This window comes from Neopsephotus bourkii, unplaced genomic scaffold, assembly GCF_033783945.1.
Source record: "Neopsephotus bourkii isolate Nb327-2 ecotype Australia unplaced genomic scaffold, CSIRO-AGI_Nbou_v1 NB_196, whole genome shotgun sequence".
Classification (NCBI taxonomy): domain Eukaryota; kingdom Metazoa; phylum Chordata; class Aves; order Psittaciformes; family Psittacidae; genus Neopsephotus; species Neopsephotus bourkii.
Window position 1 is genome coordinate 5985250 of NW_026900709.1, and position 27238 is coordinate 6012487.

Here is a 27238-nt window from a genome sequence, read left to right on the forward strand (position 1 = left end):
GATTTCTGTGCATAAATGTTCTGCATTACTTCAGCTAAGACAACATATGATTCAGGTAGTGATTCAGTAGCATGCTTATGGTCTCTGCACAGTGTCTTTAACATAACTAGTGCAATTTTTTGCTGCTTTCCTGGTGAAGTTTACAATAGACAGGTTTAGCACAGAAGATTTATTCTTGAAGGATTTTTAGGTTATTTGGCTCAGGTGTGACTTCAATATTAAATTTGGAAACGTTCTTCCCCACTCTTTGGATTTACAGTTTACGAAGTTTTGTAGCAGAAATGTCAGTTGATTGTGTGATTGCTGCAAGAGATACCACGAACTGCACTCCTCCTTGCATCAACCAAATGACAGCCTGACACATTATACACGTGGGCTGCCTATTTGCAGTTATTTTTACATGTTCAATATTTGTGTTGTCAGAATTTCAACAAGACATTTGTGCTTAAAGTTTAAATTTAATCAAAGCGGGATGTGCTTTAAGACCTTGATTCTGCAAGCTTGGGGAGAATAAGCTCTGAGTACATAGTTTTTGAGACTTGCAAAACCTGATTCTTGGTCTTGTGCTGTATAGTTCTTGACCTTGACTGGGAGGGTTTGAGTTGCTTATGTTTATTCTGTGGTAAAGAATTAACGAGACTTATAGAAATTTCTGTTTTCATAACTAAATACATGTATGTAAAGGTGAAGTGAAATAGTGTCTAGGACTTCTTCTGAAGTCAAATCAGGTTGGCAGGTGTTTGACAGTTTTGGTGTAAGTTCTTTCAGATTCTGGGTAGATATGTTGGTTTTAGGGAACAGATTTTAGTCACAAGGGATTTTCTTTCCCTTTCATAGAGAGGGTTTGTTCTAGGAGGCAGAAACATGAATACATTTTCACCAGGAAATGGAAAGCAAAAATAGAGCTGTAGTGTTAGCTGGTAGCCTCTTGATCAGAAGGACGAGAGCTCCCTCCAAGTATACAGTACAGCACACTGGTTTTAAATGTTTTTTCTTTCTTTCCTTTTTTTTTTTTTTCTTTAATAGAAATTGCTGCTCAAGGTTAAAGTACATTTTACTGGTTTTCCTCTGTGAAAGCATTTAACCTGCATGGATTCCAGGGATCTATTGTTTGGACGGAGTGACTCTCCTCCAGTCTTGCCCATCACAGTACGCCTCTTGGGCTCTCCATCATCAGCTGTGCCTGCCCAGCCACCCCAGCCTCACTCCACAGAGGACTCCCACCTGGTGGACCAAACTGGGCAGCCGCTCTATGAGCTGCAGCCCCTTGGAGGACCCACTGCACCCATGGTGAGTATCTGAAAAGAGGTCAGGTGTGAGAGGCAAGGATGCTCCTTGAAAAACTCCTTTACAAGGTGCTTGTTATTGTAGCAACAGCTGATTCAGACTTTAGCAAGGAGGTGAAACTTTTCAGTGGTTCATTTCATGCTGCAGTTGCTCTTCCTCAGGTAGGCAAATCTTGTTTCCAGCCATTACTAATTTTATTAAACAACTTATGTCTTTTGTCATTATGAAGCCTGGATTTTATGAGATCTCATACTTCTACGACTGCTGCTTTACCTGTGTTCCCTGAAATAAGTGTATCTGTGGTTTTTTGGGTGGGGATTAGAACATTAGCAACACGATAACCCATATGTATCTCCTTCCCTCCCACCCACCTGCAATTGATGTGCTTAAAACATTACTTTATAATTCTGAACACTTACTTTGTAAAAAGGTAACTCTAGCCTAGAAGGCTTGGTTGGCATGTGTTGTGTTGTCGCTGGAAACTGTTCAACCATTTAAAGTGTAAGAAATTAGAAACAAGATAATGTTTTATGTTGTTGTAGGGTTTATAACATTGTTGGGAACAAGTCTTTGGTAATTATGGGAAAATATACCATAAGGAGTTGTGCAAGTTTTCCAGAATTCTAGGAGAATTTATTTATTTATTTTCAAAGTCCTGGAGCTTTTCTTCTATCATTTTTTGCATAGAGTTCAGTTTCTTAGGAGTAAAGGTTAACATTTGATATGTTGTAATTAATTCTGCTAGTCCAGAATGGGGTCACAGTGAATCCAACCATCAGGTTTTTGATAGCTTTAATAATAGTGTGTGAGATTCAAATAAATGTGTAATTCATTGTAGAATCCACTGAGGGTGGGTTTTGGATTTTTTTGTTGTGGTTTTTTTTTTCCCCCTTTAAATAATTAAAGAGCTATTTTAAAAGAGGGAAAGTAATTTTAAGAAATGGACAGTAAATAGGCAGGGGTTTTATTATATAAAATCATGTTGATTTATATGTTATAATTGCAACCAGAATATTTCCTGTTCTGGTAATAAGCAGACTCAGTTGTGCTGCATGACGATCATAATACAAACTAATGCCATTCATACTTTTGTGTGATTGCCTTACAGATGATTGTTGCCAGCCAGTCAGAAAATGGGCAGGTGCTGCATGTCATCCCTACTACCCAGCCAGAAATGGCCCAAGTGATTATTCCTCAAGGTCAGCTTTTGGATGCGACCAGCACGCAGGGTGAGTTTAACCTGTGGGACTTGAGAGTGTGTGTTCCTGTGACTGAACATATCCTTGCATCCATGTCTTTTTAAGCATCTTGTCTGTATGTGTTTCCTTTCCTTATAAGACAAACATACATACTTCCTAAATTTGCTTTCTGATTATGAATCTGGCACCCCACGCACCACATTTTCTGTTTGGCAAAAGCCTCATGAAGTAAAAGCTGTTATGCTCACTTTAGGTATATGATGGATAGATTCAGATATCAAGCACAAACTGCTTCTTGCCTTCTTTACTATTGATAAGGATGTTCGTGCCAAGTCAGACAGCTGTACTATCAGTTTCAAATCTCCACTGTTTACTTAATTTTGAGTGAAGTAGTTAACGCAGGTAGAAGAATTAATGTTATTCTGGGCTGTTCCAGATGTTACTGGTGATGATGCATCTTTTGCAAAGCCAGGAATAAAGTTTCTAGATAGAAATTCAGTTCCCATTGAAGAAAATGAGATGTAACTTTACTGCCAAGTTTATTCCCCTCAGTGTGCTGATTGTCACACTTTAAGTATGTGACAAGATGCATAACTAGAAGCACAAATTTTAAGCTTCTCCCTAGAAAAGGGACATACTGAAATCTGAAAACATTGATTATTTATCTGTAAGCCTTGCTGGGTGGCAGAATGCTGTGTACTAGTTTCCATTCACATAATAAGATTGAGAACTAGATTGTCACATTTTGTTAAACTCTCCAAAGTTTTAGGGTTTTTTTTTAACTGTCTTTGCATTTTCTGTATGAAGTCCTCAAAATCTGAGAAAGTTCTCCATATCTGAGGACTACTTAAGTGCTTCTGTGCAATGAGAGCTCAAAGGCAAGACTCAAGTCCTGATGCTGGGTGGATAGAAAAAAATAATTCAGATTCAAGTCATGATCCAGCCCTTTTCACTGACAATTGGAATATGGTTCCACGACCTTGCATTGAAAGGCTTGCTCCTAACCTAATGTTCGTCTTTTTCTTCCTCTGCACGTGCTTGTACACAGGGGTAAGACCACTGTTTAGTTAAGTGTTGTCTTACGTGACTTTAAGCTGACTGTGGGCCCTTAGTTACTAAAGAATTGCTGCTACTTTTTGTAGGCAGTAAATTGCAATGATGAATAGTATTTTTGTATTTTGTATTCTGATATTTTTGTCTTAAACACTCTTCCCTCTTTGCAGGTAGCTCAGTTTTGAGGTATTTGAATATTATGTTCTACAGGGGGTTTTGTGATTTTTTTGTTTGATTGGTTTGTTTTTCTAGAGACTTGCTGTGTAAAACTCTTTGAAGTTATTTGATCTTTGAAAGACAAACAAGAAGACTTGTTAGGGATATACTATGGAGATTAAAGGGGAAAGAAAACGGACTGCTGGCCCTTGAGTTTTGCTTGCCTGCACATGGTAGTAATGCATGCAGTGGCATAGGGCTTCAGAGTAGACTGTAGTGTCTTAAGAGCATGTCTGTGTAGAGGAACCAGTGCTCTGAGCTTTGAACCAGTATGGTGTTAATGCAAGGTGCACACTTACAGATCTCCCAGCACAAACTTTCTAGTGGAGTGATTTCTGTATTTAGACAGTAATTTATCACTGTCTCTTCGGATGGGGGGAAAAAGCTTCTATAATAGAGGGACAAAAATCCTGCTTCTAAAGAGAGCTCCCATTTCTTAATGTTGAGATCGAAGTATCAAATGCCTGCTTTGACAGTTTTGCATTATGTTTTTGTTTATCTATATATATACAGGCTTCATTCTAACAGTATTTTTTGGCTTACAGATTGCTCCCTGTTATGAGGAAAGGCTAAAACGTTTGTTCCAATAGCATGTAAGATTCAATTACGAGAGGTCTATTTTACTTGTTTAGGCCTTCTTTCAAAGTAAAAAGCAGTGTTGTAATCTCCTTTTTTCTTATTTCAAAAGCAATCACTGCGTGATTTGCAGCTGAACAAAATAGTTATGCAATCCTATAAGGATTTGTGTGAATGTAAAGCAGAGTAATGTACACGTTCTTCAGATTATTTGCTTGGTTGTGGAAGGTTTCATTAGCAGTAACATGATTTGTCCTTGAGGATAAACAACCTTATCAAATGTACCTCTGAGAGTTTAAGTATTGATTCACAACTATTAAACTACCTTGTCATCTACGGATCTTATTTCATATGTCAAAATGCTTGCTCTTCCAACACAAAGTTTAATCATAGCTTGTTATTTCCTCATTCTGAGTTCAGTTATCAACCAGGAGGCTGTTTTATTTTTATAAAGATGTTTCAGAGGAGAAGTGTGGTGATGGGAACTTACAGACTGTAGTGGTGGCTGCTATAGCGGACAGTGGAAGCAGTTACATTCTACATCCACAGACATCTCTCACTGTATCGAAAAAAACAACCACCAGGTAGGTCAGGAGGTAAAATGAAGAACAGTATTTCTGACCCACTGCTAGTAGTGCTTTTGCTTTCTTGCACTTTGTTTTTGCAATGATTATCACAAAATTACCTTGCAACAGAGGTTGTGAACCCTCAGTACTAGTGAGTGATTTGTAGCTAACTGTGTTTGCAGGCAGCTTTTGGATGTGCCAGAGCACTGGAAAAGTTACTTAAAGGACCTGTATTCCAGAGGTAGGTGGGTATATTCTGACCAGAGCAGTAGATGTGCACTTAAAATAACAGTGCAAATTACTGAAATTACTTCAAAGAGACACTGATACTGCCAACCAAGAGTTGAAAGTGATTACATGGGTTGAGATAAGAACAGTCAAGTAACTAAGGTAAATACAAAACTACTACTACTACCACTAATAATGATAAGGGAAATAACAAGGGGAGAGAATATGAAACTAAAAGGGGAAAAGGAAAAGAAAACAATAAACACAAGTGATGTTTGTAAACAGTACAATTGCTCACCACCCACTGACTGAAAACCAGCCTGACCCAAGCAGCCATCTGGGCCTTCCAGAAAATTCCCCCCAGTTATATACTGACTGTGATGTCCTGTGGTATGGAATACCCCTTTGGCTAGTTTGGGTCAGGTGTCCTGTCTCTGCTTCTTCTTGGCTTCCCATGCCCCTCTTCATTTGCAGAGCATGAGACTAAAAGTCCTTGATCAGGGTAAGCATTATTTAGCAACAACTGAACACATCGGTGTTACCATCGTTGTTCTCAGACTAAAGTCAAAAACACAGTACTGCACCAGCTACAAAGAAGAAGAAAAATAACTTGCAGCTGAACCCAGGACAGCATAGTGCACTGATTTGCTGTTACCTGCTGTTTAGACTGAATGGTTGCTTTCTTGTATGTCAGTGTAAACTTTTACTACATGTTTTTGTTTTTCAGGGTAGTGGAAGATCCCTTTCCTGTCCCTCTCCAGCTATTGCCACCAAATATACCTGCATGGGCATGCTGTCTCAGGAGCTGTGAGGTAGGCTGCAAAGAATTCTGACTTGATGTTTTATCATCTGGATCTAAGATGCTGATCCTGTTCCATGAAGAGAATAATTGACAGTTGTAGAAGTTGTGTTCAAGCTTCCTGATATTATGAAAAATTACTGGTATTAGCTGGTACTACCAGCACATTTAAACATATAAAATGCTATGGAATCCCTTCCTTTTTTGGGAATGCTAGAATAACTGACCATCAACAGCTCCTGAAGCAAAAAGCTATGCTTCTGAAATCTTGATCCTGTGCAGTGCTAGGAAAAGCCATTGTTTGTCGTGTTAGAGTTCACTTGTGAGCTACAGTGTAAGTAAGCTCTGCTGTCTTCTGCTGAGCAGATTGGGTTTTGTTGCCCTTAGTGATCCATTGAGAATAATATGGCCTAAGTCTGCAAGTGTTTGTATTAGTTTGTGTTGTCATACAGAAATCAAAATCTATGTGACTCACCAGGATCAAATCTGAGATTTAGAGCTCCTTAATATCAATGTTTTACTAAGGATTTCTATTTTAGGTATTCTCAAGGTTGGTTGGTTTGGGGTTTTTTGATTTTTGTTTTTTGTACCATCATTGGTTACCTGTGCTTGCTTTCTCTTTTGTTACCATGTGATCTGTCTTTATTCCCTGTGGTCGCTTTTGACCCAAACAGAACTCTCAGCATATTGTTACATGTCTGAAGAACTGTTCTGATGATTGGGATGTTATCAATAGCTGAAATGCACCATAAATCACTTAAAAAGAAGGGAAGGGAGATGGGAAGATTCTTGAGAGATCACCTACCGCTTCCTCCTGCCACCAGGCTCTTCCTGATAGATGTTTATTTTACTTTCTCTTAATATTTTTTAAAGGAAGACTCATGCTTTCTCTAGCTGATTCACCTCTATAGATACCCCTGCCATTTGAGGTTTTTCCTGTTGGCTTGGCCACTGGTAACTCAAAGTTACAGTTGTGGAGACTTAGAAATTTAATTTCTTTCTGTATCCACTTAGGAATGTTTTTAAAATAATAATATTTAAAAAATTAATTATATATAACTCTATATATGTATATATTATGTATGTATATACACACCTTTTATTTCATACAATATATGCATACCAGGGAGATGGCCAGTACTGTGCTCCCAAGGGCAGTGACTCCTTTGGCAGTTATTATTGCAGGCAGAGAGCACTAAAAGCCGCAGCTGTTCAGAGTTAGCACTAAGCTCTGTGTTTGGTATTGATTTGCTGACTGCCTTGAAGTCTTCGGCTCACACTTGCCATGCCTATAGCGTAAAGCCTCTGGTATCCTGCTGCTGTAGCTCACTCGACAAAAACTGCAGTCTTGATGGGTGTACTTCAGTGTAAGCTTTTACGTACCCTTGCTGAGATGAGGCCAGGGGAGAGGAAAGGAATTGCCTCTTTTTTTGCTTGAAGCTTCACTGGAGTTAAAGAATTGGAGAGTATCCAATTACTTCGAGGTAATTAAATTGCTAAGAAAAAGTGGATTTTAAAAAAGTTATTTTCTATAGCCTACTTAGTTTTCAGTGGCCTGATCTTTTGCATTTCCAGCATGTATCAGCATACCGAAATAGTGTCATTAAAAACTACATTAATTAATATCAACTGTACAAAGCTAAGTTCATTTATTTTTCTGGAGCAGATGGTATCATTTATCCATTTGTTCCCACTTTGGAAGCCCCTAGAGAGCAGGGATCTTATGTGCTGTATGATTTTCCTCTCCTCCCACTCCCCTCCCACCAATTTTAGGAAAACGATCTAGCACAGAAGTAAAGCCAGAATAGGAGCCAGTGCCTTAGCTGTTATCACAACAGTTTTACCAGTCTTGTCATCTCCCTAAGATAAGGTCAGTGACCGATTTATAGTGACAGGTGTAAGATACGGAAAGAAAAATGCTGGTCATGCATCATTCCCTGCGTGGAGTGGTACTGTAATCCCTCTTGTGAAAGGTGCCATCCCAGGTTTCTGTACAGAAGGTACTTCTGGTACTTCTCAAGCTGCTTTGTTGCTTCTAGGTTTTTCAGATCAAGTTTTGGACAGAAATGTTATTTATAATTTCTGGCTGAGCAGTTGTCAACTTCTCTTCCTCACCACAGCCGTGTGGGAGTGCACCTATAGGTGTAATAGCTGGAGCGGTATGCTTGCGGCAGTGCTGAAGAGTGAGCAACTGCTATCTCAGAATGACTCATGCATCCGGTGCATACATAATCCTCTGCTTTTGGGCTTAACCTAACAGCAACACTGTGCTGGCCCAGCTCATTCACAAGGTGTTTGTTTGTTCTTTGTTGACTTTAGCTCTTGCTAATGACAAACATTGTTTTACTTAGGTAAAAGGCAGGTTTTATAAAGTTGTCCCCGAAGTATTTGTGCAATACTAGTCTTTGAGAGACGCTGTTGCTGCTTTTGTTGTCAGTATTAAACAACAGGCTGCACTGTCATTGAAGGTGGCAAAATAGATCCATCAGAGTTTAGTCCTCATTCACCATGCATTTGTCTTACAGATACTCTGTAAGACAGCTGGCAGACTACTCTAGTGTTAACTCCCAGCTGCTTGTCAGCCTGATCCTGAGCTGCATATGAACAAAAGTGAGCATGGCATTAAGAACTCTGATGAAAAGCTCTTCTCTGTCCCAGTGCTTTCTCTGCTTGCTGGCGGGCTCTGGTAGATAGCACTGAACCAGCTGTGATGGCTCCAAGTAGCTGAACAGCTGTCACGAGGGATGTTGCAAAGTCAGCAAGTTGTGCTTTTTTTGTTGTTGTGTTTTGGGTTTGTTTGGGTTTTTTTACTTTGAGTCAAGTTAGATGCTGTTTTTCTGGAGTTGCATGCAGCTTGGCAGAGTTCACTGAAGCCGTCATCGGTCTGCACAAGGCAAATCTGGTATGCTGTGTTTCTGTGGAAAGTTGAGAACTGAGTTCCTTGAAGACTGGAGGAGGTGTTCTGTGAGACATTGAATTTGAAGTTAGTGCAGTAAGCGGGTGAGGCAATTACTGGTAGTATAAGCAGATGGATTCTGCTCCAGCTCAGTGCAGTGTGTGTGTTGAAGTAGATGCATAGACAATTTGTAGTGCTTGAGCAATTCGTAGTGAGAGTCAAGTGAAAAGGTTTGTCTAAGACAAACTTGTCTAGGAGCAACTGAAACGTGTGTTGGGGGAAACAACAGGAGTGAAGTTGTCCTGACAGGGTCAGTAACTGTAATCTTCTCAGGGGTTCTTGGTGTATTTAGGGTCTTGGAGAGCTGACAAACTCCTGACCTCAGTGGGGACTGCTCTGGTGTTAGATCCTGTGGTAAATCTATTTGTAAAGGATAATAGTGTGGGGAAAAAAAATGATGACATGCCAAAAATCTGGGCCTGTGTCCTCACCTGCCAGGGTCCCTGACTGCTTTTGTTTTCTTGTGCAATGTTCAGCAGTCATCTGGGTGAATAATCCTATTATTTCACCTCCTTTCCATGCAGAAAATTGGGGACTCATACCGCGGCTATTGTGTGAGCGAGACAGAATTAGAGAGTGTTCTAACGCTACACAAGCAGCAAACACAAAGTGTGTGGGGGACGCGCCAGTCTCCAAGCCCAGCCAAACCCGCCACACGGTTGATGTGGAAATCTCAGTATGTCCCATATGATGGGATCCCCTTTGTCAATGCAGGTAACTAACTTTTATTCTAATAATTGCTTTCAAAATTTCAACATGGGGTGCCAAGTGGCCATAAAGAAGGGTCTTTATGGTGTTCCTTAGTGCTGGTGAAGTCAAGGCACAAACACACAAAAAGAGCAGCTTGGGCTCTTCTGTGACACAGTCAGGAGGAGCTTGTTTCCTTGAAACCATAGGATTATGTTTTGCTGTGATTATTTGCTTTTGTTCTTGAGAAATAAATCAGTTAAGTACTATTTGATGGGAGTTTTTGTGATGAGATCTTTAGGTGGAGGTCCCGTCTGCTCTATGAGGATGTGAAAGTTCTTGTAAGGGTAAGAGCTTATTTGAGTAGTCTTGCCTAACTTGGAGGACCTTTGAAGAGTTTGTTCCATACGAGCCAATGAACTGTTTAAATGGCACCCTTTGAAAAAAACAAATGTAAGAGAACAAAATAAACATTAGCATACCTCAGCAGACAGATTTTGGGGTTTTAAAATGAATGCGCAGATTCCATAGGTTGGGAATTGCGTATTTAGCTCGTGCAATGCATATGTGAAATTACAGAGTTCATGCAGACATCAAATGACCAGGTTTTAATTGTTCCATAGAGATCGTGAATAACTGGAATGTAGGTTATGTGCATGTATTTTGGTTTAGGTTTTTTTTGTTGGTTGGGTTTTTTCTGAAAGTAACTGAAAAAGTGAAATGATAGCACCAGTTTTAAAGCTTCAGCCATAAACTGAGGTATAAGAAAGCTAAGAACAAATCCAAGCCAACTTACACTTTTATTTTTTCCCCAAAATGCTTTTGAGACATCTTTAGCTTTCTGTTTGATCTGCCTGATAGATGAGTTTCCCCGCAGTAAGATGTTTAGAGCAAAACCACACATTGCTGGTTTTTTCCTTTCAAGTTGTAGTCCAATAGAGACTGAGTTTATTAAACTAGTATTTTTTTGCTTTGCTCAGATCCCCAGAGATGTTATGTATATATCTAAAGTGTTGTATTTCCAATATGTTTAAGTTCAGTTTATAACTGTTCTATGAAAAACATCCATTAAAATCCTTTTCACCTGAAAAGCAGAGGCAGCAAATATGATGTACTGAACAGCAGTTTAAATCCAAGATAACTGAATTCTAAACTGTGCAGGACAAAAGCGCTGTTCTCCAGGAATTTATCCCTTTTGTTAAGTGGTACCAGTCTGTAATACCTGCCCTGCTGTGCTTCAGCTGTGGGAAAATATAGAGAAGCTGAGTAGCTCCCTATAGTGTGAAACAGGCAGTAATCATCAAAATCTTTATTATTAATAACTATTTTGTATAGTTGATACTTTTGTAAAACAAGGACCCCATCAAATTCCTTGAGATTTATATTAACAAGGACTAAATTAAAGCTGTAGTGGTTTAAGCCCAGCCAGCAGCTGCTTGCTTGCTTCCCTCCATCCCCAGTGGGATGGGGAGGAGAATCTGAAAAAAGTTAAAAACCCATGGGCTGAGATAAGAATAGTTGAATAACTGAAATAATAGTTAATAAGTTTTTAAAATGAAATAGCGAGGGAGTGAGGAAGGAATAAACCCTTTGCCCTGAAAAAACCTCAACTGATGCACAGTACAATTGCTCACCACGCACTGACTGATGCCCAGCCAGTCCCTGAGCAGCCATTGGTGCCTCCTGGCCAGCTCCCCCTGTTTATATACTGGGCATGATGCTCTGTGGTATGGAATATCCCTTTGGCTAGTTTGGGTCAGCTGTCCTGACTCTGCTCCCTCCCAGCTTCTTGTGCCCCCTCCTCAGTGGCAGCTCATGAGAGACTGAAAAGTCCTTGATCAGGGTAAACATTACTTAGCAGCAGCTAAACCAAGGGTGTTTTATCAGTGTTGTTCTCAGACTAAAGCCAAGAGAGCTCTGTACCAGCTACTAGGAAGAAAATTAGCTCTCCCAGCTGAAACCAGGACAGCTGTTGAAGTCTTTTCAATCCTAGATCTTCAATTTTAAGTTTGTTTTTAAAAATGACAAAAAATATGTTTGTTATACATAATTCTCTTAACTTTAGTTGCATTGTTTTATTGATATTTATTTTTTTTTATTTTTTAATGTCACAGTCTAAAGCAGTAAATCACTGGATATCTTATGGAAACATATTATGTTGCTGTTGCGATACTTTAAAAGGTTTTGGTTGTATCACATGTTAGAGGCAGCTCCTTGCCTGTGCACTGGAATATATGAATTATGAACAAAATATAACTAAACATGATGTGGAAGAAATCTGGAAAAAGTTCCTTTCTTGACCACTTTAAGTGCTGTGCCTGTTACCCTTTTGTTAGAGGTCTGACTGGATGAAGTCACTTGCTTCAGATTTATAGCCCAGCAGTATTTGTTTAAGCCTGTCTGATTTGTGTGTGTGTGTGCCATGCTGAAACAGTGTTATTTAGCAGATAAGGTAGGTCAGACTTGCAGCTAAGAATTGCTAGGCAGCATGGCCTGAAATATTGATATAAGAAAAGAGGCTGGAAATAGCTCCTGAGGTTTTGGTGTGGTTTAACTCCAGCCATCAGCTAAGCACCACACAGCCACTCACCTACCCCTGCTGGCATGGGGAAGAGAGTTGGAAGGGTAAAAGCGAGAAAACTTGTGGGTTGAGATAAAAACAGTTTAATAAGTGAAGCAAAAGCTATGTGCACAAGCAAAGTAAAACGAGGAATTAATTCACCACTTCCTGTAGTCAGGCAGGTGTTCAGCCATCTCCAGGAGCTCAGGGCTCCATCACACATAACAGTTACTTGGGAAGAGAAACCTGGAATATCTTCCTGCTTCTTACTCCAGCTATAAACAGTATGTCACACTGCGCATGATGTCGTACAGTGTGGAATATCCCTTTGGTCATTGGGGGTCAGCTGTCCCAGCTGAGTCTCCTCCCAACCCCTTATGCACCCCCAGCCTGATCACTGGTCGGATGAGGAGCAGAAAAGGCCTTGACTCTGTGTTAAGCACTGCTCAGCAGTAACTAGAGCATTCCTGTGTTATCAACTCTGTTTTCAGCACAAATCCAAAACATAGCCCTATACTGGCTATGTTGAAGAAAATTAACTCCATCCTAGCCAAAACCAGTACACCTTTGACTTCAGCTGTGGATTTTCTTGGTTATTTTGGGGATTCTGCTTCTGTTATGTTTGTTACCAGCATTGTGCTACTTTGATAACTTGCAAGACTGTTCATCCTCTATTGGTGTTCAGCAGGGCAGAATCCAATATTTGCCATCATATATGTTGCAGGAGTGTTGTGAGGTGTACTAAGGTTGGGAAATGCTTTGAAAAATGGTCTGTGTCCTTTTCATGCTGTGAGAGTAGCATTTGTACTGTATTTGAATGCTTTATACACTTGAGTGTTCTGCCTTCTGAAGAGTCTGATGGTAAACAACTGTTTTGTAACTCTCATCTCTTATTTAGTGTTGTTTTACTGTAATAACTTCAGTGGTTGTTTGAATAAACGGAGCACATTACTTTCTGTTCCCAGGAAGCAGAGCCATTGTAATGGAGTGCCAATATGGGCCAAGGAGGAGAGGGTTCCAGCCCAAAAAAGCTGGTGAGCAGGAAGGCACCTCTTGCCATCTGTACAAAGCCACTTGTCCAGCAAGGTAAGAACTGTCTATACAGCTGAAAGAGCAACTTGGCATCCTAAAAAATTATTCTTTCTGTGAGCCTTGACAGAGCACTGTTTGGGGGTGATGGCTGATACGCACTGTAGCTCTTAGCTTTGTCTCCTTTAATTTGAGGCTGATACTCATTTAGAGGGAAGAAGGAAGTGAATAAGGCTGAGATTTGATAGGTTGGCCAAATGCAAAGTAGCAATACATCAGGATATGATGCACAAGTGTGAATTGTTATCTACCTGGATGGTAGTTACTGTGGTGTCCTTTAGTGACCATTTTTAGTCTAAAACTTTATAGTCTATTTGTTATTTTTCCTTCAGGCTTTTAATTACACTTATATCAATAATCCTAATTTAGCAGATGTCCTATTTTCTGAAGGAGTTACAGTTCTTCCTTTTCACTGGGGACTTTCTCCTTATCCAAGTTTTTTGCCTTATTTTTGGGCATCCTCCTGGGTGCTTCTTCAGTTCTTACTGAGCTAAGAGTGCATTTACCTGTCCAGTTGCATCTAGGTGTGTATGTGCTCAATTCTGGCTTCAAGCTGGCTGAAGCCTCTTCAGAAATGGTGTTATACTGAGGGACAGAATGTGTTTGTTGAGGTACAAAATCACTCTGGCTGAGTGGCTTCCAGACAGCCACAAGTGTTTTTGTCTGCATCCATCTGCATCAGTCTTTGTTGATGTGTGCTTAAGAATTCTATAGTTCTCTTTGGGATTCCTCACACCCTGCGACACTGTTTGAACTTTCCCTATACTAATATCTGATATGAAGTAGGTGGGGTTTTGCCTCCTCCCCCTAAGGACAAGTATATTGAAGGACAATTTTTTTTTTATCCTCGCCTGGAAGGATCTATATTAAAAAGGTTCAGAAGTTTCCGGAATACAGGGTTCCTACTGACCCTAAAATTGACAAGAAAATCATAAGAATGGAGCAGGAGAAAGCATTCAACATGCTGAAGAAGAACTTGATAGATGCTGGTGGTGTCCTCAGGTGAAACTTCCATATTTTCTTTTTCTTTTATCTTGACAAATGAATCAAAAAAAAAAAAAAGTAATTTGCTTGGTTTCCTTTTTTTTTTTTAGTCACTTTATGAAGGCTCTTGCTTAATATCAATAGGAAAAAAAAAATGCCACAATGTCCATAAGACTTCTGTGGTTCTGGAGTATTAATTCGGGAAATGTCTTAAGCACCAAGCTGTGAAACTTCCAACAGATGTTTTCATGCAAGGAACATATATAAATGCTTGTATTACCTGGGGGATTGAGCTGATTTACTTTGCATTGACGGGTGTGAGAGGGCTCTGAGCACTAGAATGCAGTATCTTCCAGCTCAGAGACTGTAAAATCTTTAGGCATTCTACTTGGGTTGATTTTGATTGTCAGACTGTTCCTCCAAGAGACTCTGTTTTTTGCCTTTGCTTGAGAGTTATGTATAGAAACTCTTTCCTTCTTGCCAGGTGGTATGTACAGTTACCCACTCAGCAAGCCCACCAATATCATGAAATGGAAACATCTTGCCTCCCTTCTTCACCCTCCCAATTTTCTGTGCCTTCTCCTGAGGAGGAGGAGGAAGTTGTTGGAGATGAGAACTGTATTCTGCCTTCCCGACTTCATCCTCAAGTAGCAGACAAGATCCGAGAACTGGTGTCTCAGGGAATAGAGCAGGTCTATGCAGTGAGGAAGCAACTGAGGTACAGAACTTTCTGTCATGTTCTCAGTGTGTAGTGCTGTATCTACTTCTGCATTTGAATAATTTGGTTTGCAGATAAAGGGCAGTGCTGATGCATTACTGAATATATTCCCTATATGTCATGAGAACCGATTTTTCCCAGCTTTTGTCTTCTTTTTCCATTTCGTTGTAGGTAGCTGCTAAGAGCTGTTGTCCTTTTTAAAGTTAGTTAAGTAAATGGGGATTTTTAGTTCCCTACTCTTTAGCAGATGAACAAGATGAACTGAGTCAGAAGATCATCTAGCTTGCTCTTGTCTTCTTGTTAGAAGAAGGGGAGGGATGGGTAGGAGTCTCTATAACAGAGGGAGATAACACAGTATATTTTATATATGCATATTTTAATGTCCTTTAACATGTGACAGAAAGTATGTGGAAAGAGAATTATTCAAGCCTGATGAAGTGCCAGAAAGACATAACCTGTCCTTCTTTCCCACTGTGAATGACATCAAGAACCACATTCATGAAGTGCAGAAGTCCCTCAGGAACAGCGAGATGGTGTATAATTCAGAAAGTATCCCAGCAACAGTATGTTGGCCTTTGTGTTTCTTTCTGATTTTTCCAGTTAAATACTGGAAATTGTATTTTAATTTTTACCACTTAGCTGTGTTTAATCCAAAATTATCTATGACTTAATGTTTCCAGCAGCAGTATTTTCAGTGGAATCTCTGGCTGAACAAGATTGGATTAAATATTAATAAAACCATCTGACCTTATTCAGTATTTATCAGCATTAGATTGCTATTAGTTGATTGACAAATTATACAATACCAGCACTTCATGATGCTGCATGAGCTGGAAACCACATGGTGTAGAGAAATTGACACGTCAGAAAATCTTATTCATGGCTTTGTCATTGTGTTTTGGAGAAGTTACTTTTCCATATCTGAAAAACGGGGATGAAGTACGTCTTGGGTGTAGTCTAAATTAGGGCTTGCACAATGATTTGAATACGTAGATACTAATAAATGCACTTATAGCAAGTGAAGCAAGCATGAAGTAGATACAGAATGGTTGGTAACTCTAATGTGGTGTTCCTTAATTTTCTTCCACCTGTTGAGTGATAAAGGATACACAGTGATCCTTGTTTTCCTAGTTATGAAGCTGACTACTAAGGAATTGCTGGTTTAAAATCAGCTTTGACAAACTGTACTGTTAAATGATGTTGTGTCATCAGTCTTTTCTCTCTCCCTATACTGCTGTTGGCCCAGATGAGTGAGTGATCCTTGTTAGTTAGCCAAATGGTTTGACTATTTTCTGGTTTAAAGTCTTTGAACTGTCATGAGCAGACTTTAGCCTTCCCTGGTACACTGTAAGTTAAAATGTCTTTTACAGGTTGGGTTAGGGTTTTTTTTTTGAGGGGTTGGTTGGTTGGGTTTTTCTGTAAACAAGGAGCTTCCAAGTTGCTGCATAGTTACAAGAAAATTAATGTAGTTTCAGGCTGTTTTGCTACGTGTCCTTTCAAGCCTGTGTTCCTGTAGTAGACAAACTTGCACCCTTTCTGAGAACTGAGATCCTTTTCCTTTCAGCTGCAGTGGACCACAGACAGTGGGAATGTTCTCACAGAAACAGTGACTGTTACATTTGCCTCGCCACCTTCAGATGGTAGGACTCCATTAATAACTTTGCTGTCTCCAAATGTGATCTGTTTCATTAGTTAAATCACAGAAGTTCAGTTTCCTTCCAGTGAGGCTGGTGCTGTGTTCTGCTGCTCAGCTAAACTTAAGAAGGGTTATTTTGGTGTATCTATTTTAGCATACTATTTTTTTTAACTATGTGACTGCATACGTCAAAAAATACATGTAGTGTGATGGGGTTGCCAGAAGTATGAAAATTATAATCTTGGCTTTTGTTTAGCATCCTAAAGCAACTGAAGATTTTAATGGGATGGTTATTTAGAAACAACATTTTACCTAGGGTAAAGGTGCTAATAAAACCTGTGTAAAGATAATTAAATTGCTACTGAACAGATGCGTCTGTCAGGACCCACAATACCCAGGACTCATCTGGGTACTTGAGTTCCTTGATGGTTTGCGCTTCCCATGTGCTTAACTATCTTGATAAAAACCCCTTGAATGAATATTGGGATTCCTTATGGAGTCATTAGCTTGAGTTCTGCTGATAGGATTAGGTCCTGAAAAATGAACATGATATTTCTGTTGTCAGGATTGAGAGCACTCTTTTCTATTTTCCCTTAATAGTTAGAATAGAAATAGAAACTTGCGTTTGGTGGCAGCAGGGCTGTGAGAGATGTTTCTTCAGTTCTTTACGTGGTGTAATGTCGTTATTAACGTGTGAAGCCCAAGTAGCATCTCTTCCCAGCAATTAACCTTCTTCCCACTCTGTATCAAAACCAGAATGTAGATAGTGTAGATTTCTATAGAAACTTAGGTTTATGTGTTCATGGTTGAAGGTCTGGTTATTTTGAAGATGCTAGTTACACTATTGTCCTTTGTTGAAAGTGGGTTCCTACTATTATTTTGACTTCAAAATATGTACTAAAACAGATCTACTTGCTAGCTAGTGTAGCTAGGATTACACATGGGCTGAGATGCTCCGTTGGATCATGGTAGCTGATAATAAAAATTATATTATTCTGCCTTTTTCCTCAGGTTTCAAGGACATTTTTTCTAGTGTGACACGAAAAGAACTTTCTGCATGTTTGTGGATGCTTTCCCCATCCCTCAATTAATAGGTTGTATACGAAACTCATGAGAAAATTTGTTGGCTTTTAGTAGGGATATGATTGCAGCAAGGTGGACAAGTCTAATTGTTTGCATGCATTAAGATGCTGCTGCAGGCTTCTTAAATGTTTTTAATCTCAGTGGCATTGCCATTTTGTTTCCCCATTTAACTGGAACATGGTGGTGGGTACCTTTTGTTCCAAACAGCTGGTAGCCTACAGGGACCAAAGGGGCACTGCCACATTTGTCATGTTTAAAGATCTGTCAGCAGTTATGTTTCACTGTGGTTCTTGCCAGAAGTCCTGATGTGTTTGGGTTTCTTTCCACTTTGCCCCCTGTTGAGATAGGGGAGTCCTAAGATTTAAAACTGGTTGCTGGCTGGGTAATTAGTTCTTATTGTTAATGTAATTAATGATAATATACCTTAATCGCATTGTTAGTGCAACCTAAGGGTTAATGAAGTGTGGGACTTAACACTTATGAAAAGTTAGCTACATTTGTAACTCTTAAGATCAGCCAATCCACAGGGAGACTGAGCTGGGAAAAGAAGAGAACAGGTATAAGCCAGCTTTGTGGTTTGGACAGCCTGCCAAGACCAAAAGGTTACTTGTGGTGCTGAAGAGGAGCCGCTAGCCTTCATCCCCACGACCCCTCTGTGACCACCACCAAAAAGCACTGTGCATGAGCAGTGGGAGGAGTTTGTGGAAATACTAATTATCACATGAAGCAGGGGACAAAGTTGTGAATATGTATAAGCAATCTCATGAGTATGTAACCACAATGCTATATATGTTTGGAGGATGGGTGGCTACGACACACTCGACTTTGATGGGATACCCCTGTGCTGCCCAGTGCTGAATAGACATACCTACTTTAGAACTCTAATTGGCTGATTGGTTGTAAAGTCCTTTCTCCACACATCACTGTCACTTCCTGACCTATTTCTTATCTTTGTTGTAGCAGGAAATATAAACTCCCAGAGATTTAGTTCACTTGTGTGATTTCTCCTAAATAGAATCATAGAATAGTTAGGGCTGGAAAGGACCTTAAGATCATCAAGTTCCAACCCCCCTGCCGTGGGCAGGGACACCTCACACTAAACCATGCCACCCAGGGCTTTGTCCAACCTGGCCTTGAAAGCTGACAGGGATGGAGCATTCACAACCTCCCTGGGCAACCCATTCCAGTGCCTCACCACCCTAACAGATGACTTGGTGAACCTGATTTACCTGATTTATGTGCCAGTGTTTGGGCTTTGTCTTGTTTTTTTTTCCTAACTTTTATTTTAGCCTTGCTGCAATGGATCAATTTGAACTGAAAGGCATCATGCATGCTTGGTGCTCTTAGAGTAAGAACTTTGTTATTGACAACTGTCAGAAGGCAAAAGTTTTTAAGCTCAGTTTGAATAGTGTTCTTCTTTCTTAAGGAAGCCTGTTTTAGGAAAAAAGGAATCTGCAATTTGAGCAGGCCTACTGTGCTTAAGCTTGCATGTCTGTTAATCTTTGCATTACTGCACTTTTATGGAAAGACACAGAGTAGTTGTGCCTTCAACAGCTGTGATAGAGCTCAGCAGGAATGTTTTTTAGTATGTTTGAATACTGGAGAAGATTCAGGAAGATCAATTCTTGCTTTTTTGTCTTTCACATCCTATCAAATATGTAAGCGTCCATCTAGTGAATTTTAGAGGAAGCTAGAGAATTGCATTTGTTTCCCTTTCTACACATGTGCACCAAGTCAGTAAATACAAGCAGCTAATCTAATTCCAGCGTATCTTGTCTCCCCTTATGTATGTGGGTATGTGTTTGTACACATTGCAAAAACATGTTTATAATTGTATTACAAGTCTAAACAAAAAAATAAGCCTAAAAAATTGAACTCTTGTTAATGTATATGAAGTGGTAACAAAGGAAAACAACGCTGGCTTTTCAAACAACTGCTTGTTTATGTTGGGGTTTTGTTTGTGGGGTTTTTTTGTGGGTTTTGTGGTTTGGTTTTTTTTTTTTTTTTCATTTCAACTTGTGTTCACTTGGAGACAAATTTATTGTTTATGAAATCAAATGATAACAGAGCTAAACCTAGCTGCTTGTCTTGTTGAGCAGAACTCCCTATCTCCATGAGATACAGCTTTCTCTGTTCTAGGTCTAAGATCCACTGTAATTGTCAAATTTGTGTGCTCCCTTTTACATCTTTTATGAAGTATAATGACAAGTGATCTAAAGTACCTATTCTGCTTGTTTGTTCAATTCTGGCATTCATACTGAAAACCCAAGCAATGGGTAGATTAGGAGTTGAACTATTATCTTTATTCCTAGGCATGTTGGTGTAGAATACAACCTAAGAAAAGAACTGCCATCTCTTCCTACTTATGAATTTTCACAAATGGACATGGAGTCTTGAATATTCACATATGCATATGGGGCTTCTGTGTAGTATTAAAAAGGGCCTAAATATTGGAAGTAGTTGTATTGAAGGATATTAGTAGAGTATGTCTTATAGTCAGTTATGATAAGGAGTTAGAGTTTGCAGATCAGCATATATGTTGAAAAATGTGTTTCCATTCACTTAGATTGCTGGAAACTTCTTTATGAATTCCTGTTACAAAGCTTTTTGCAGTTGGCCATTCTCCTTTTTTTCCATTCACCAAGCTAATCTACATGCTCAGGGCAAGCTCTTCTTTTACAGTTACAACAGTGAAACTGAAATAAAAGGCTAAGCAATGTCTACTTGTGTCTAGATAAACCTGAACCGAGTTCTACATAGATCAAACAGGAAATGGAATTGATTCCATAGGAAGTTTTCTTGCAGAAATTGCTACAAGTGAATCTCAGTTTTTACAAGTAGTCAGGGAATGAAGTCTGTCCTTCTTGCATTAAAGAATTTTGAGGATATAGTGTAATCTGTAGGCTGAAAGACTTCCAGATAAATGGGCTTTTGGTGTGATACTGCATAGGAATTACCTTAATTCCACAAAGATGTTTGGAAGGGAGTGGTGAGACTTACAGGATTTCCAGTGTAGATTTTCATTTTCAGAGACAACCCCTTCTTTTTTTTTATGCCTGTTTATTAGAGCCCTTACTGAGGTGTGTGTATTGTCAAATTGTTTGATTGTTGCTTTGATAGTAAACTGACAACTTTTATGTTATAACTAGAAATTTGAAGCAGAGTGTAGGGTACAGATACAATCTTCCTACAGTATTGTCTTTTTCTCATACACAGCTTTTTAAATTTAGCATCTAAGTTCTTATGCAAAGAAAATAGCATTTATGTATATATGTTTCTTTTATATGTCTATATTGAGATTGAAGGGGTTTGTTCCGTTTGCAGAGGAGACTTTTAAATGGGAAGAAATCTGTCATAACTGTCTGCCTCCTCTCTGTTGCACTGTAGGGAGCTCAGCAGGGGAGTCACTTGTCACCAAAGCAGAAGCCAACCAGAGTGGGGAGTCCTTTCTACCAGAAACAGCTCAGCTATTGTCTTCCCTCTCTTCATTTCAGCCCAAGATATTTGCACAACTTCAGGTACAGTCAAGTTGTTTACAGAATGTCAAATGTTCTGCGCTGGGAAGGCAAGCTGAGAACAGCAAGTTCCATCTCAGCTAATGAACCCAAACACTGGCTGGATAATGTGCATTTTGAAATAGCTGTCAACTCTTCTTTTTGGCCTCTTTTGCATGTCACATTTAGCATATAGTTGTGGTGCAGGGGACCCCATTATCATCTTTTGACATTTTGAAATTAGTTAGGGTCTCTTGAAGGCAAATCTGAAGGCAAATCAAAGATGATGAAGGTAGTGGGCTTCTGCTCTAGCCAAGCACCTATTTGTTTTCTACATGTTCCAGCTATTTAATAACAAAAATGCTGCAAAACTGAGGGGAGATAAGTCAGTCTTATTCCTTTTAAATCCTTCTCCAGCCTCTTAAAATACGTTAAAATCTTAAAACTGCTCCCAGCTCAGATCTGTAAATTTCCAGTTTGAAAGGCTGAACACTGGAGTTAAGAATGTTGTGCTAAAAGAGCTGCTTCTAAAGCTCATCTGCCTTTAAAGGTGGTTCTCTTCTTTCTGAAAAGTTACCTTCATGCTTCCTGGACCCCAGTGAAATGTGTGTTCTCTTCCCTAGACATACAGTCTGCAGTAAGGAGCTGGGTTTTTTGTCAGTATGCTTTTGGTACCTACCTCTTGTGTGAATGGGTGGTACTGGGAAATGATTTGAAACAAAATCAGTCTGAAATTAGAGCTTTATGGCTGTAAGTAGTCTTCTGAGAGGCTTTTGGATACCATTGTACTAATTATTTTCTAATACAACTTTAGCCTAAGGTTGCTGGGATTGACTGTTGAAAAGAGATTATGTACTATGCAGTTCCAGCATTGCAAAATAAATCTCATTAAATGCAAAATTCTGCTGTAAATACTGGTATGTTAGTTCTTCTGCCTTCTCTTTCACAGGGATTACAGCTGCAGTCAACTTTTACCTCTACAAATGGATCAACAGCCCTGATAGCTGTAAATAACCATTCCCCTCCCAGCCCTGCAAGTCTCCTAGGTTCCACAGGGAGTGCAGTAACCAACCATCCTCTATTACTTAGTCAGGGACACAGTCTGCAAGCAGGTGCTGACCTAACACAGCATAGCACTACTACCTCTGCTTTTGGGACTCCACCTGGCCCTGATCAGAATCTGGTCACCATGAGCCAGTTGGTAGCAGTTGGAGGGGTGGATGATTCCAGAAGCCTAGGAGGAGGAGTCCATCAGATTCTCTTGGGAGATGTACAGACTATTCCAGTACAGATTGTGGACAGCCATCCAGCACTTGGTAAGTTGCAGTCTTGCCAATAATATGTAAATATAGAAAATAAAATAGATTTTCTTCTGTGTGTCTTGAAGAAAGAAATGCGTTGATACTGGGGAACTCCTGTATAGACTTCTTTCAGCTGATTTGAATTAATTTCTACTGTGAAAACAGGAGTGGGGGAGGGTAAGGGAAGGAACAAAACCAAACCAAAATCTAGGTTTTTCTATAAAAAGATGACTTTAGTTAAACTATGCATTGCTTACTTTGACCAAATAACCACTTACTCAATGAACACAATTTTTTTTGCCAAATGATATCCATTTAGTGAAAATTATCTTCAAAATATTTTTAAAAGGAAAAATAAGAATAGAAAATAACCAATATTGAATCTAGGTAGAACTTTTTGGAAGGGAATGCAAGAGTTTTGATTACTTCTTTCTTTGCACCATCTCAGAGGATTTCTGAATTACTCTTTTACTAAATTTTTGCTAGGACCCTGGAGTCATCAATAGGCTTTAAAAGTGATCAGTTGGAGTTGTAATTTATTGGAATTTCAGGCTTCTGTTTGAAAATATGCTTTAAAAAAGAACACAATAAATATTATAAATAACTTTTTATCAAAATAGAAGGCTCCTTACAATCATTGTTAAATATACAGTCTTTGGATTCTCAGACATGGAACCTGATGGAGAATGGAAGCTTGCATTCTCAAAGAAGGATTTCTGATTCTTGGTGAAGAAAACCTATTGGATATGGAGCATATATAGATGATTGCAACATATCCTTTTGACTATCCAGAGAGTCTGAATGCTAGCTTTGTTATTTCTTTTTATCTTGTCATCTATGAGTTCTAAAAAGATGACTCTTGAGTAGTTTTGCAGGAACATTCAGGTAAAGATGTGCTAGATCATAACCTGCACCTTCCTAATGCCATAGGGGTAACTATTTCCATGTGCCCTGGTGGCTTTTGCAGGTCAGCAAAACAGAATTTGTACTAAATTCTCTAATGGAAATATAAGACTACATGAAGAAATGAAAAAGAGATAAAGGGTATATGAAGGAATATACTGAAATTCATACATGTTAAAGTAATATTGGGGTATTTTATTGTGGTAGTATTGTCAAAGTTAAAGATAAGGGATTTTCTGCCTGCTGTGTACTCAAATGTGTAACTGTTTGGGTTTTTTATTCCCCTTTTATAATTGAATTTGACTGCTCTCCTGAAAAAATCTGGTTTTATTCAGGGTAAAACAAGCTCAAGAGAGGTTATCAAATGCACCTTCTCCATTCAGTTGTTTAACCCTTTTGTTCAATCTGGATGTTGATGCCTCTCAAAAAATTTCTGTAAGTGATGAGTGTAGTAAGTGCATTTTAAGTAACACTGGTTTACATAAAGAGAAATGTAGTCAAATACAAGATTATATATAACTGCAAGGACTAAACTGACTGTTCCTTTGGGATTTTCTTTTTCTGATCAAGGTTTCAGTCATCACCAGCCTAGATTTGGAAATTTTGAGAATATTGGTGCCATTCCTAAGTTATGTTGTAGAGGAGTTGCCTATAAAATGAACACATACCCTGTACGCTTGAATTTAGCAGTTCAGTCACAGTGCATTTCAAGGTGCTTTTTTCCTCCTGTGTGTATATATTACATTTAACACCCATGTGGGCTTGGTTAAAATTATCCTGCATGTTTTAGACTTTCTCTTGTCCAGGTGCTAACTTAAGAATAAGCTATTTCTGCTGGAAATTTACATGCAGTCACTGTAGTGGCCAGTTATGCCTGAAGTGTAAGTCATTGAGTTAGTTTTCCGTTCCTCCTTTCCCCTGGAAATGATAAAAACAACCAAACAGAACCAAGTAAGTGGGTTGCTTTATCTTTTCGTGGGAAAGAGGAAAGACATGTTGCATGAGCATAATTTTATATCTCCAAACATACTTTTTTATGGCTTTTTGTAAAATGTTTTAAATATTCTAACTCAAGGGAGCTGTTACTGCAGTAAATTCATATCAACTTGCCATGTCTTGTAGCACAGTAGGTCAAACTAAACAGCAGTTAAATTTAGTCTGACCTACTGTTTGACCATGAAGCAGTTAACTTCACAGATGCCTTGCCTATGAGCTTGGGTTCCTGAAATACTTTTAATTTAAAAGAAAAGTAGCTGAAGCTTATCAGTGGAGTTTGAACTTCAATGTTTGATTATTCTTTGTTTTGTTTTTAAGCTGAAGAAAATGCAGAGGGAGTTATCTGTGTGAGCCAAGTTAAACAAGAGCCAAGAGAAAAAGTATTGTCTGTGGAGCCAGATAAAATCAGAGGCTTCCATGGTTCCTCACCTGTCTAAGTCTGTGAAGGCTGGAAGGATTTATTCAAATCAGAGAACTCCACATGGAAAGGTGCTCTCAAAGTAATGCCATTCTTTTTAAATTGTTTTGTGACATTCAGACTAGGCATATTTTTACAGTAGTTCTGACAGCTCTTTTATGACTGATGTGGCTCACTGCCAATGCCAGGTCATTCAGTTGCCCTGTGGAACAGCACCTCACTTCTGTTTCAAGCTTTTGACTAATTGGATGTTATCCAAATGGCCCATTTTGGTCAACATTTCTAAAGGTCTTCCACAATTTAATTCCTTAGCTTTAGAATATGGATCACAGTACTGGGTTTACTTTTCTCCTTGAGACTTTCGACTCTTATGGCACTACAGAGACCATAGATTCCTCCAGCTCCAAGACCACAGAATCCAACAGCACAGTGTATCTATACAGCGGTGGTTTTGTGACAAAATGAAGGTCCAAGATGCTAAATTTCAAAGTGATGAAGGACATAGATGCTTAAGCAAATGCAACTTTGACCTGATCATAATGTTAATGGTGTGAAGATCAAGGAGAGGAGAAAGGTGAGATTCCCAGGTGAATGTAAAGCGGTATGATGAAGAAAAGTGTGTGAATTGTAATGGTGAATGTTTTCAACTTTGACATCTTTGCACTTATGTTCTGGCTTTATAATCCGTTTCATTGCCGCATGCAGCATTTGCAGCGGTACTATATTAGCAGTTGGTCGTAACTAAATGCAGGAATCTTGTCTCATGGAAAATGATGCTTATCTATCTTTTGCTTTATGCACTTAATGCTGTTAGTTCAGGTAAATATGATTTAATAGTTCAGATAAATATAATTTAACCTGCTGGTACTCATGATGTAGGGTTTATGGATACATTTCTAACAAAGAAAGGCCCAAGAAAACAACACAAAGTAATATAAATTCAAGCAATATATGCAAGTGTGCTGTCACTGTAGCGTTCAGAAAACAAACTCATCTTTTTCAACTGTGGCAGGTCCTAAGACTGGAGTGGTCTGTAATACTTCAAATATTACCAGGGATCTTTATAAAAATGAATATGATAAGGAAATGCCTTTTAGCAATACTTAAGCCAAAGCCATAATAAGTGACAAGCATTGAGCTGTGTAATGTGTGAGAGACATGTTTCTTTAAGAAAAAAAACTTACACATAACTTGGAATCCATTTAAAGAATTAAATGAAACTGATGCCAACATAGGTATCAAATTAAACAATGGCATTGTTTACTTCAAATGTTGAATTCTTAGAGCAATATTCAGAGTGGTTTGTATGCAGCAGTATCAGCAGTTCTGTTACTACTTCCTACTAAGTGGTTGAGATTTCGCTCAAAAAATTATTCTTTTTTTTTTGTTCTTTGCCTGCTGCAGAAGAATGCAGCCTGAGGACTTAAGAATAAAAATAAGTAAACCAAAACACACACAAAAAAAATCTGAAAAAAGAAAAAAAAATCTGAACAAGATTGATCCATTTATGTAGAGATAAAATGTTAGAAGTATTATGTGACATAAAGATTAAATTGTTAAGTTTGTTAACATACATCAAGCATCATCTAAGTAGTGGCAATTTTCTTTTGAGTACTGAAAGCTAAGCCTTTCAAAAGTTTCCCATTGAACTGGGCTCCCAGTGCAGCATCTGTTAGGCGAGTGCTATATCTTAGTCTTACCTTAACATTTATTAACTTCTGTGAGGTTAACTAACACTGTTAAAGCTATTCATTTAAAGCTGATATATATTGGTTAGCTTAAATTAGAATTTTCCCACAGGGTCATGCTCTTATTAAATAAGAGTCAGTATCTTATGATGCAAGTGCATAGAGAATCTCCAGTTCTTTGGAGTCTTTCATATTTTGTTTCTGCACTGACTTGCTTTGTGGTATTTCTGGATAGGTGGAATCCCACAAGGTTCACACTTTTGTTAGGTTTATAGTTGTTATTAATTGTGAAAATATGTCCAAAATGGATGTTCTCTGCTGCAGTCATAGTTCTGGAGCACACAGTCAGCAGTCACCTTTTCTTTCCCAACTTGGTAGCTATGTACCAGAACAGGTACCTGCTTCTATGCTGCTGTGTTCAGTGACTCCATCACCTTTGTATTTTCTTAGAGTTTAAACTAGTGCATTCCAAAGTATATTCCTCTTTCTCAGTAATACTGTTTGGTTTGGGTTTTTTTATAATCATGCTTCATTTTTGAGAATGCTTATTTCCAAAATAATGAATTACAGCTAAAGATTATCAGCAAGAGGTTGTTTCAGTTTCAGTTCTCTTCAAAGCAGACAATAGATTTGTGGTTGGACTAAAAGCTTAATGAAAGAGAAGTTTCATTTTCATCAGTTCTTAGTTTCCTCATTAACACGTCTGTTCTTTAGCAGTCACTATTCATCGCAGCACAGAATGAGCTACAGTCCCATCCTGTGCTGAACAGTATTCCTGATGGTACTTTTATATGCTCACAG

General features: G+C 38.8%; 1 protein-coding gene across 15 annotated transcripts in view; it reads left to right on the forward strand.

Moving 5' to 3' along the window:
* Positions 1–27238, forward strand: part of CARF (calcium responsive transcription factor) — a 37797-nt gene that overhangs the window by 5259 nt on the left and 5300 nt on the right. For 9 of the 15 annotated variants that reach the window (XM_061377960.1, XM_061377920.1, XM_061377880.1 and 6 more), the window contains exons 3-15: positions 1078–1290; positions 2396–2516; positions 4786–4915; positions 5853–5937; positions 9405–9594; positions 13093–13213; positions 14075–14218; positions 14685–14918; positions 15319–15481; positions 16483–16558; positions 21025–21155; positions 22081–22447; positions 24650–25323. In XM_061377960.1, coding sequence (XP_061233944.1) covers positions 1078–1290; positions 2396–2516; positions 4786–4915; positions 5853–5937; positions 9405–9594; positions 13093–13213; positions 14075–14218; positions 14685–14918; positions 15319–15481; positions 16483–16558; positions 21025–21155; positions 22081–22447; positions 24650–24768 — 2094 coding nt within the window. In that variant the 3' untranslated portion in view covers positions 24769–25323. Of the gene's footprint in view, positions 1–1026; positions 1291–1393; positions 1449–2395; positions 2517–4785; positions 4916–5852; positions 5938–8106; positions 8216–9404; positions 9595–13092; positions 13214–14074; positions 14219–14684; positions 14919–15318; positions 15482–16482; positions 16559–21024; positions 21156–22080; positions 22448–24649; positions 25540–27238 lie in introns of those variants that run through there. The other 6 variants (XM_061377970.1, XM_061377988.1, XM_061377980.1 and 3 more) reach the window with 6 other exon arrangements.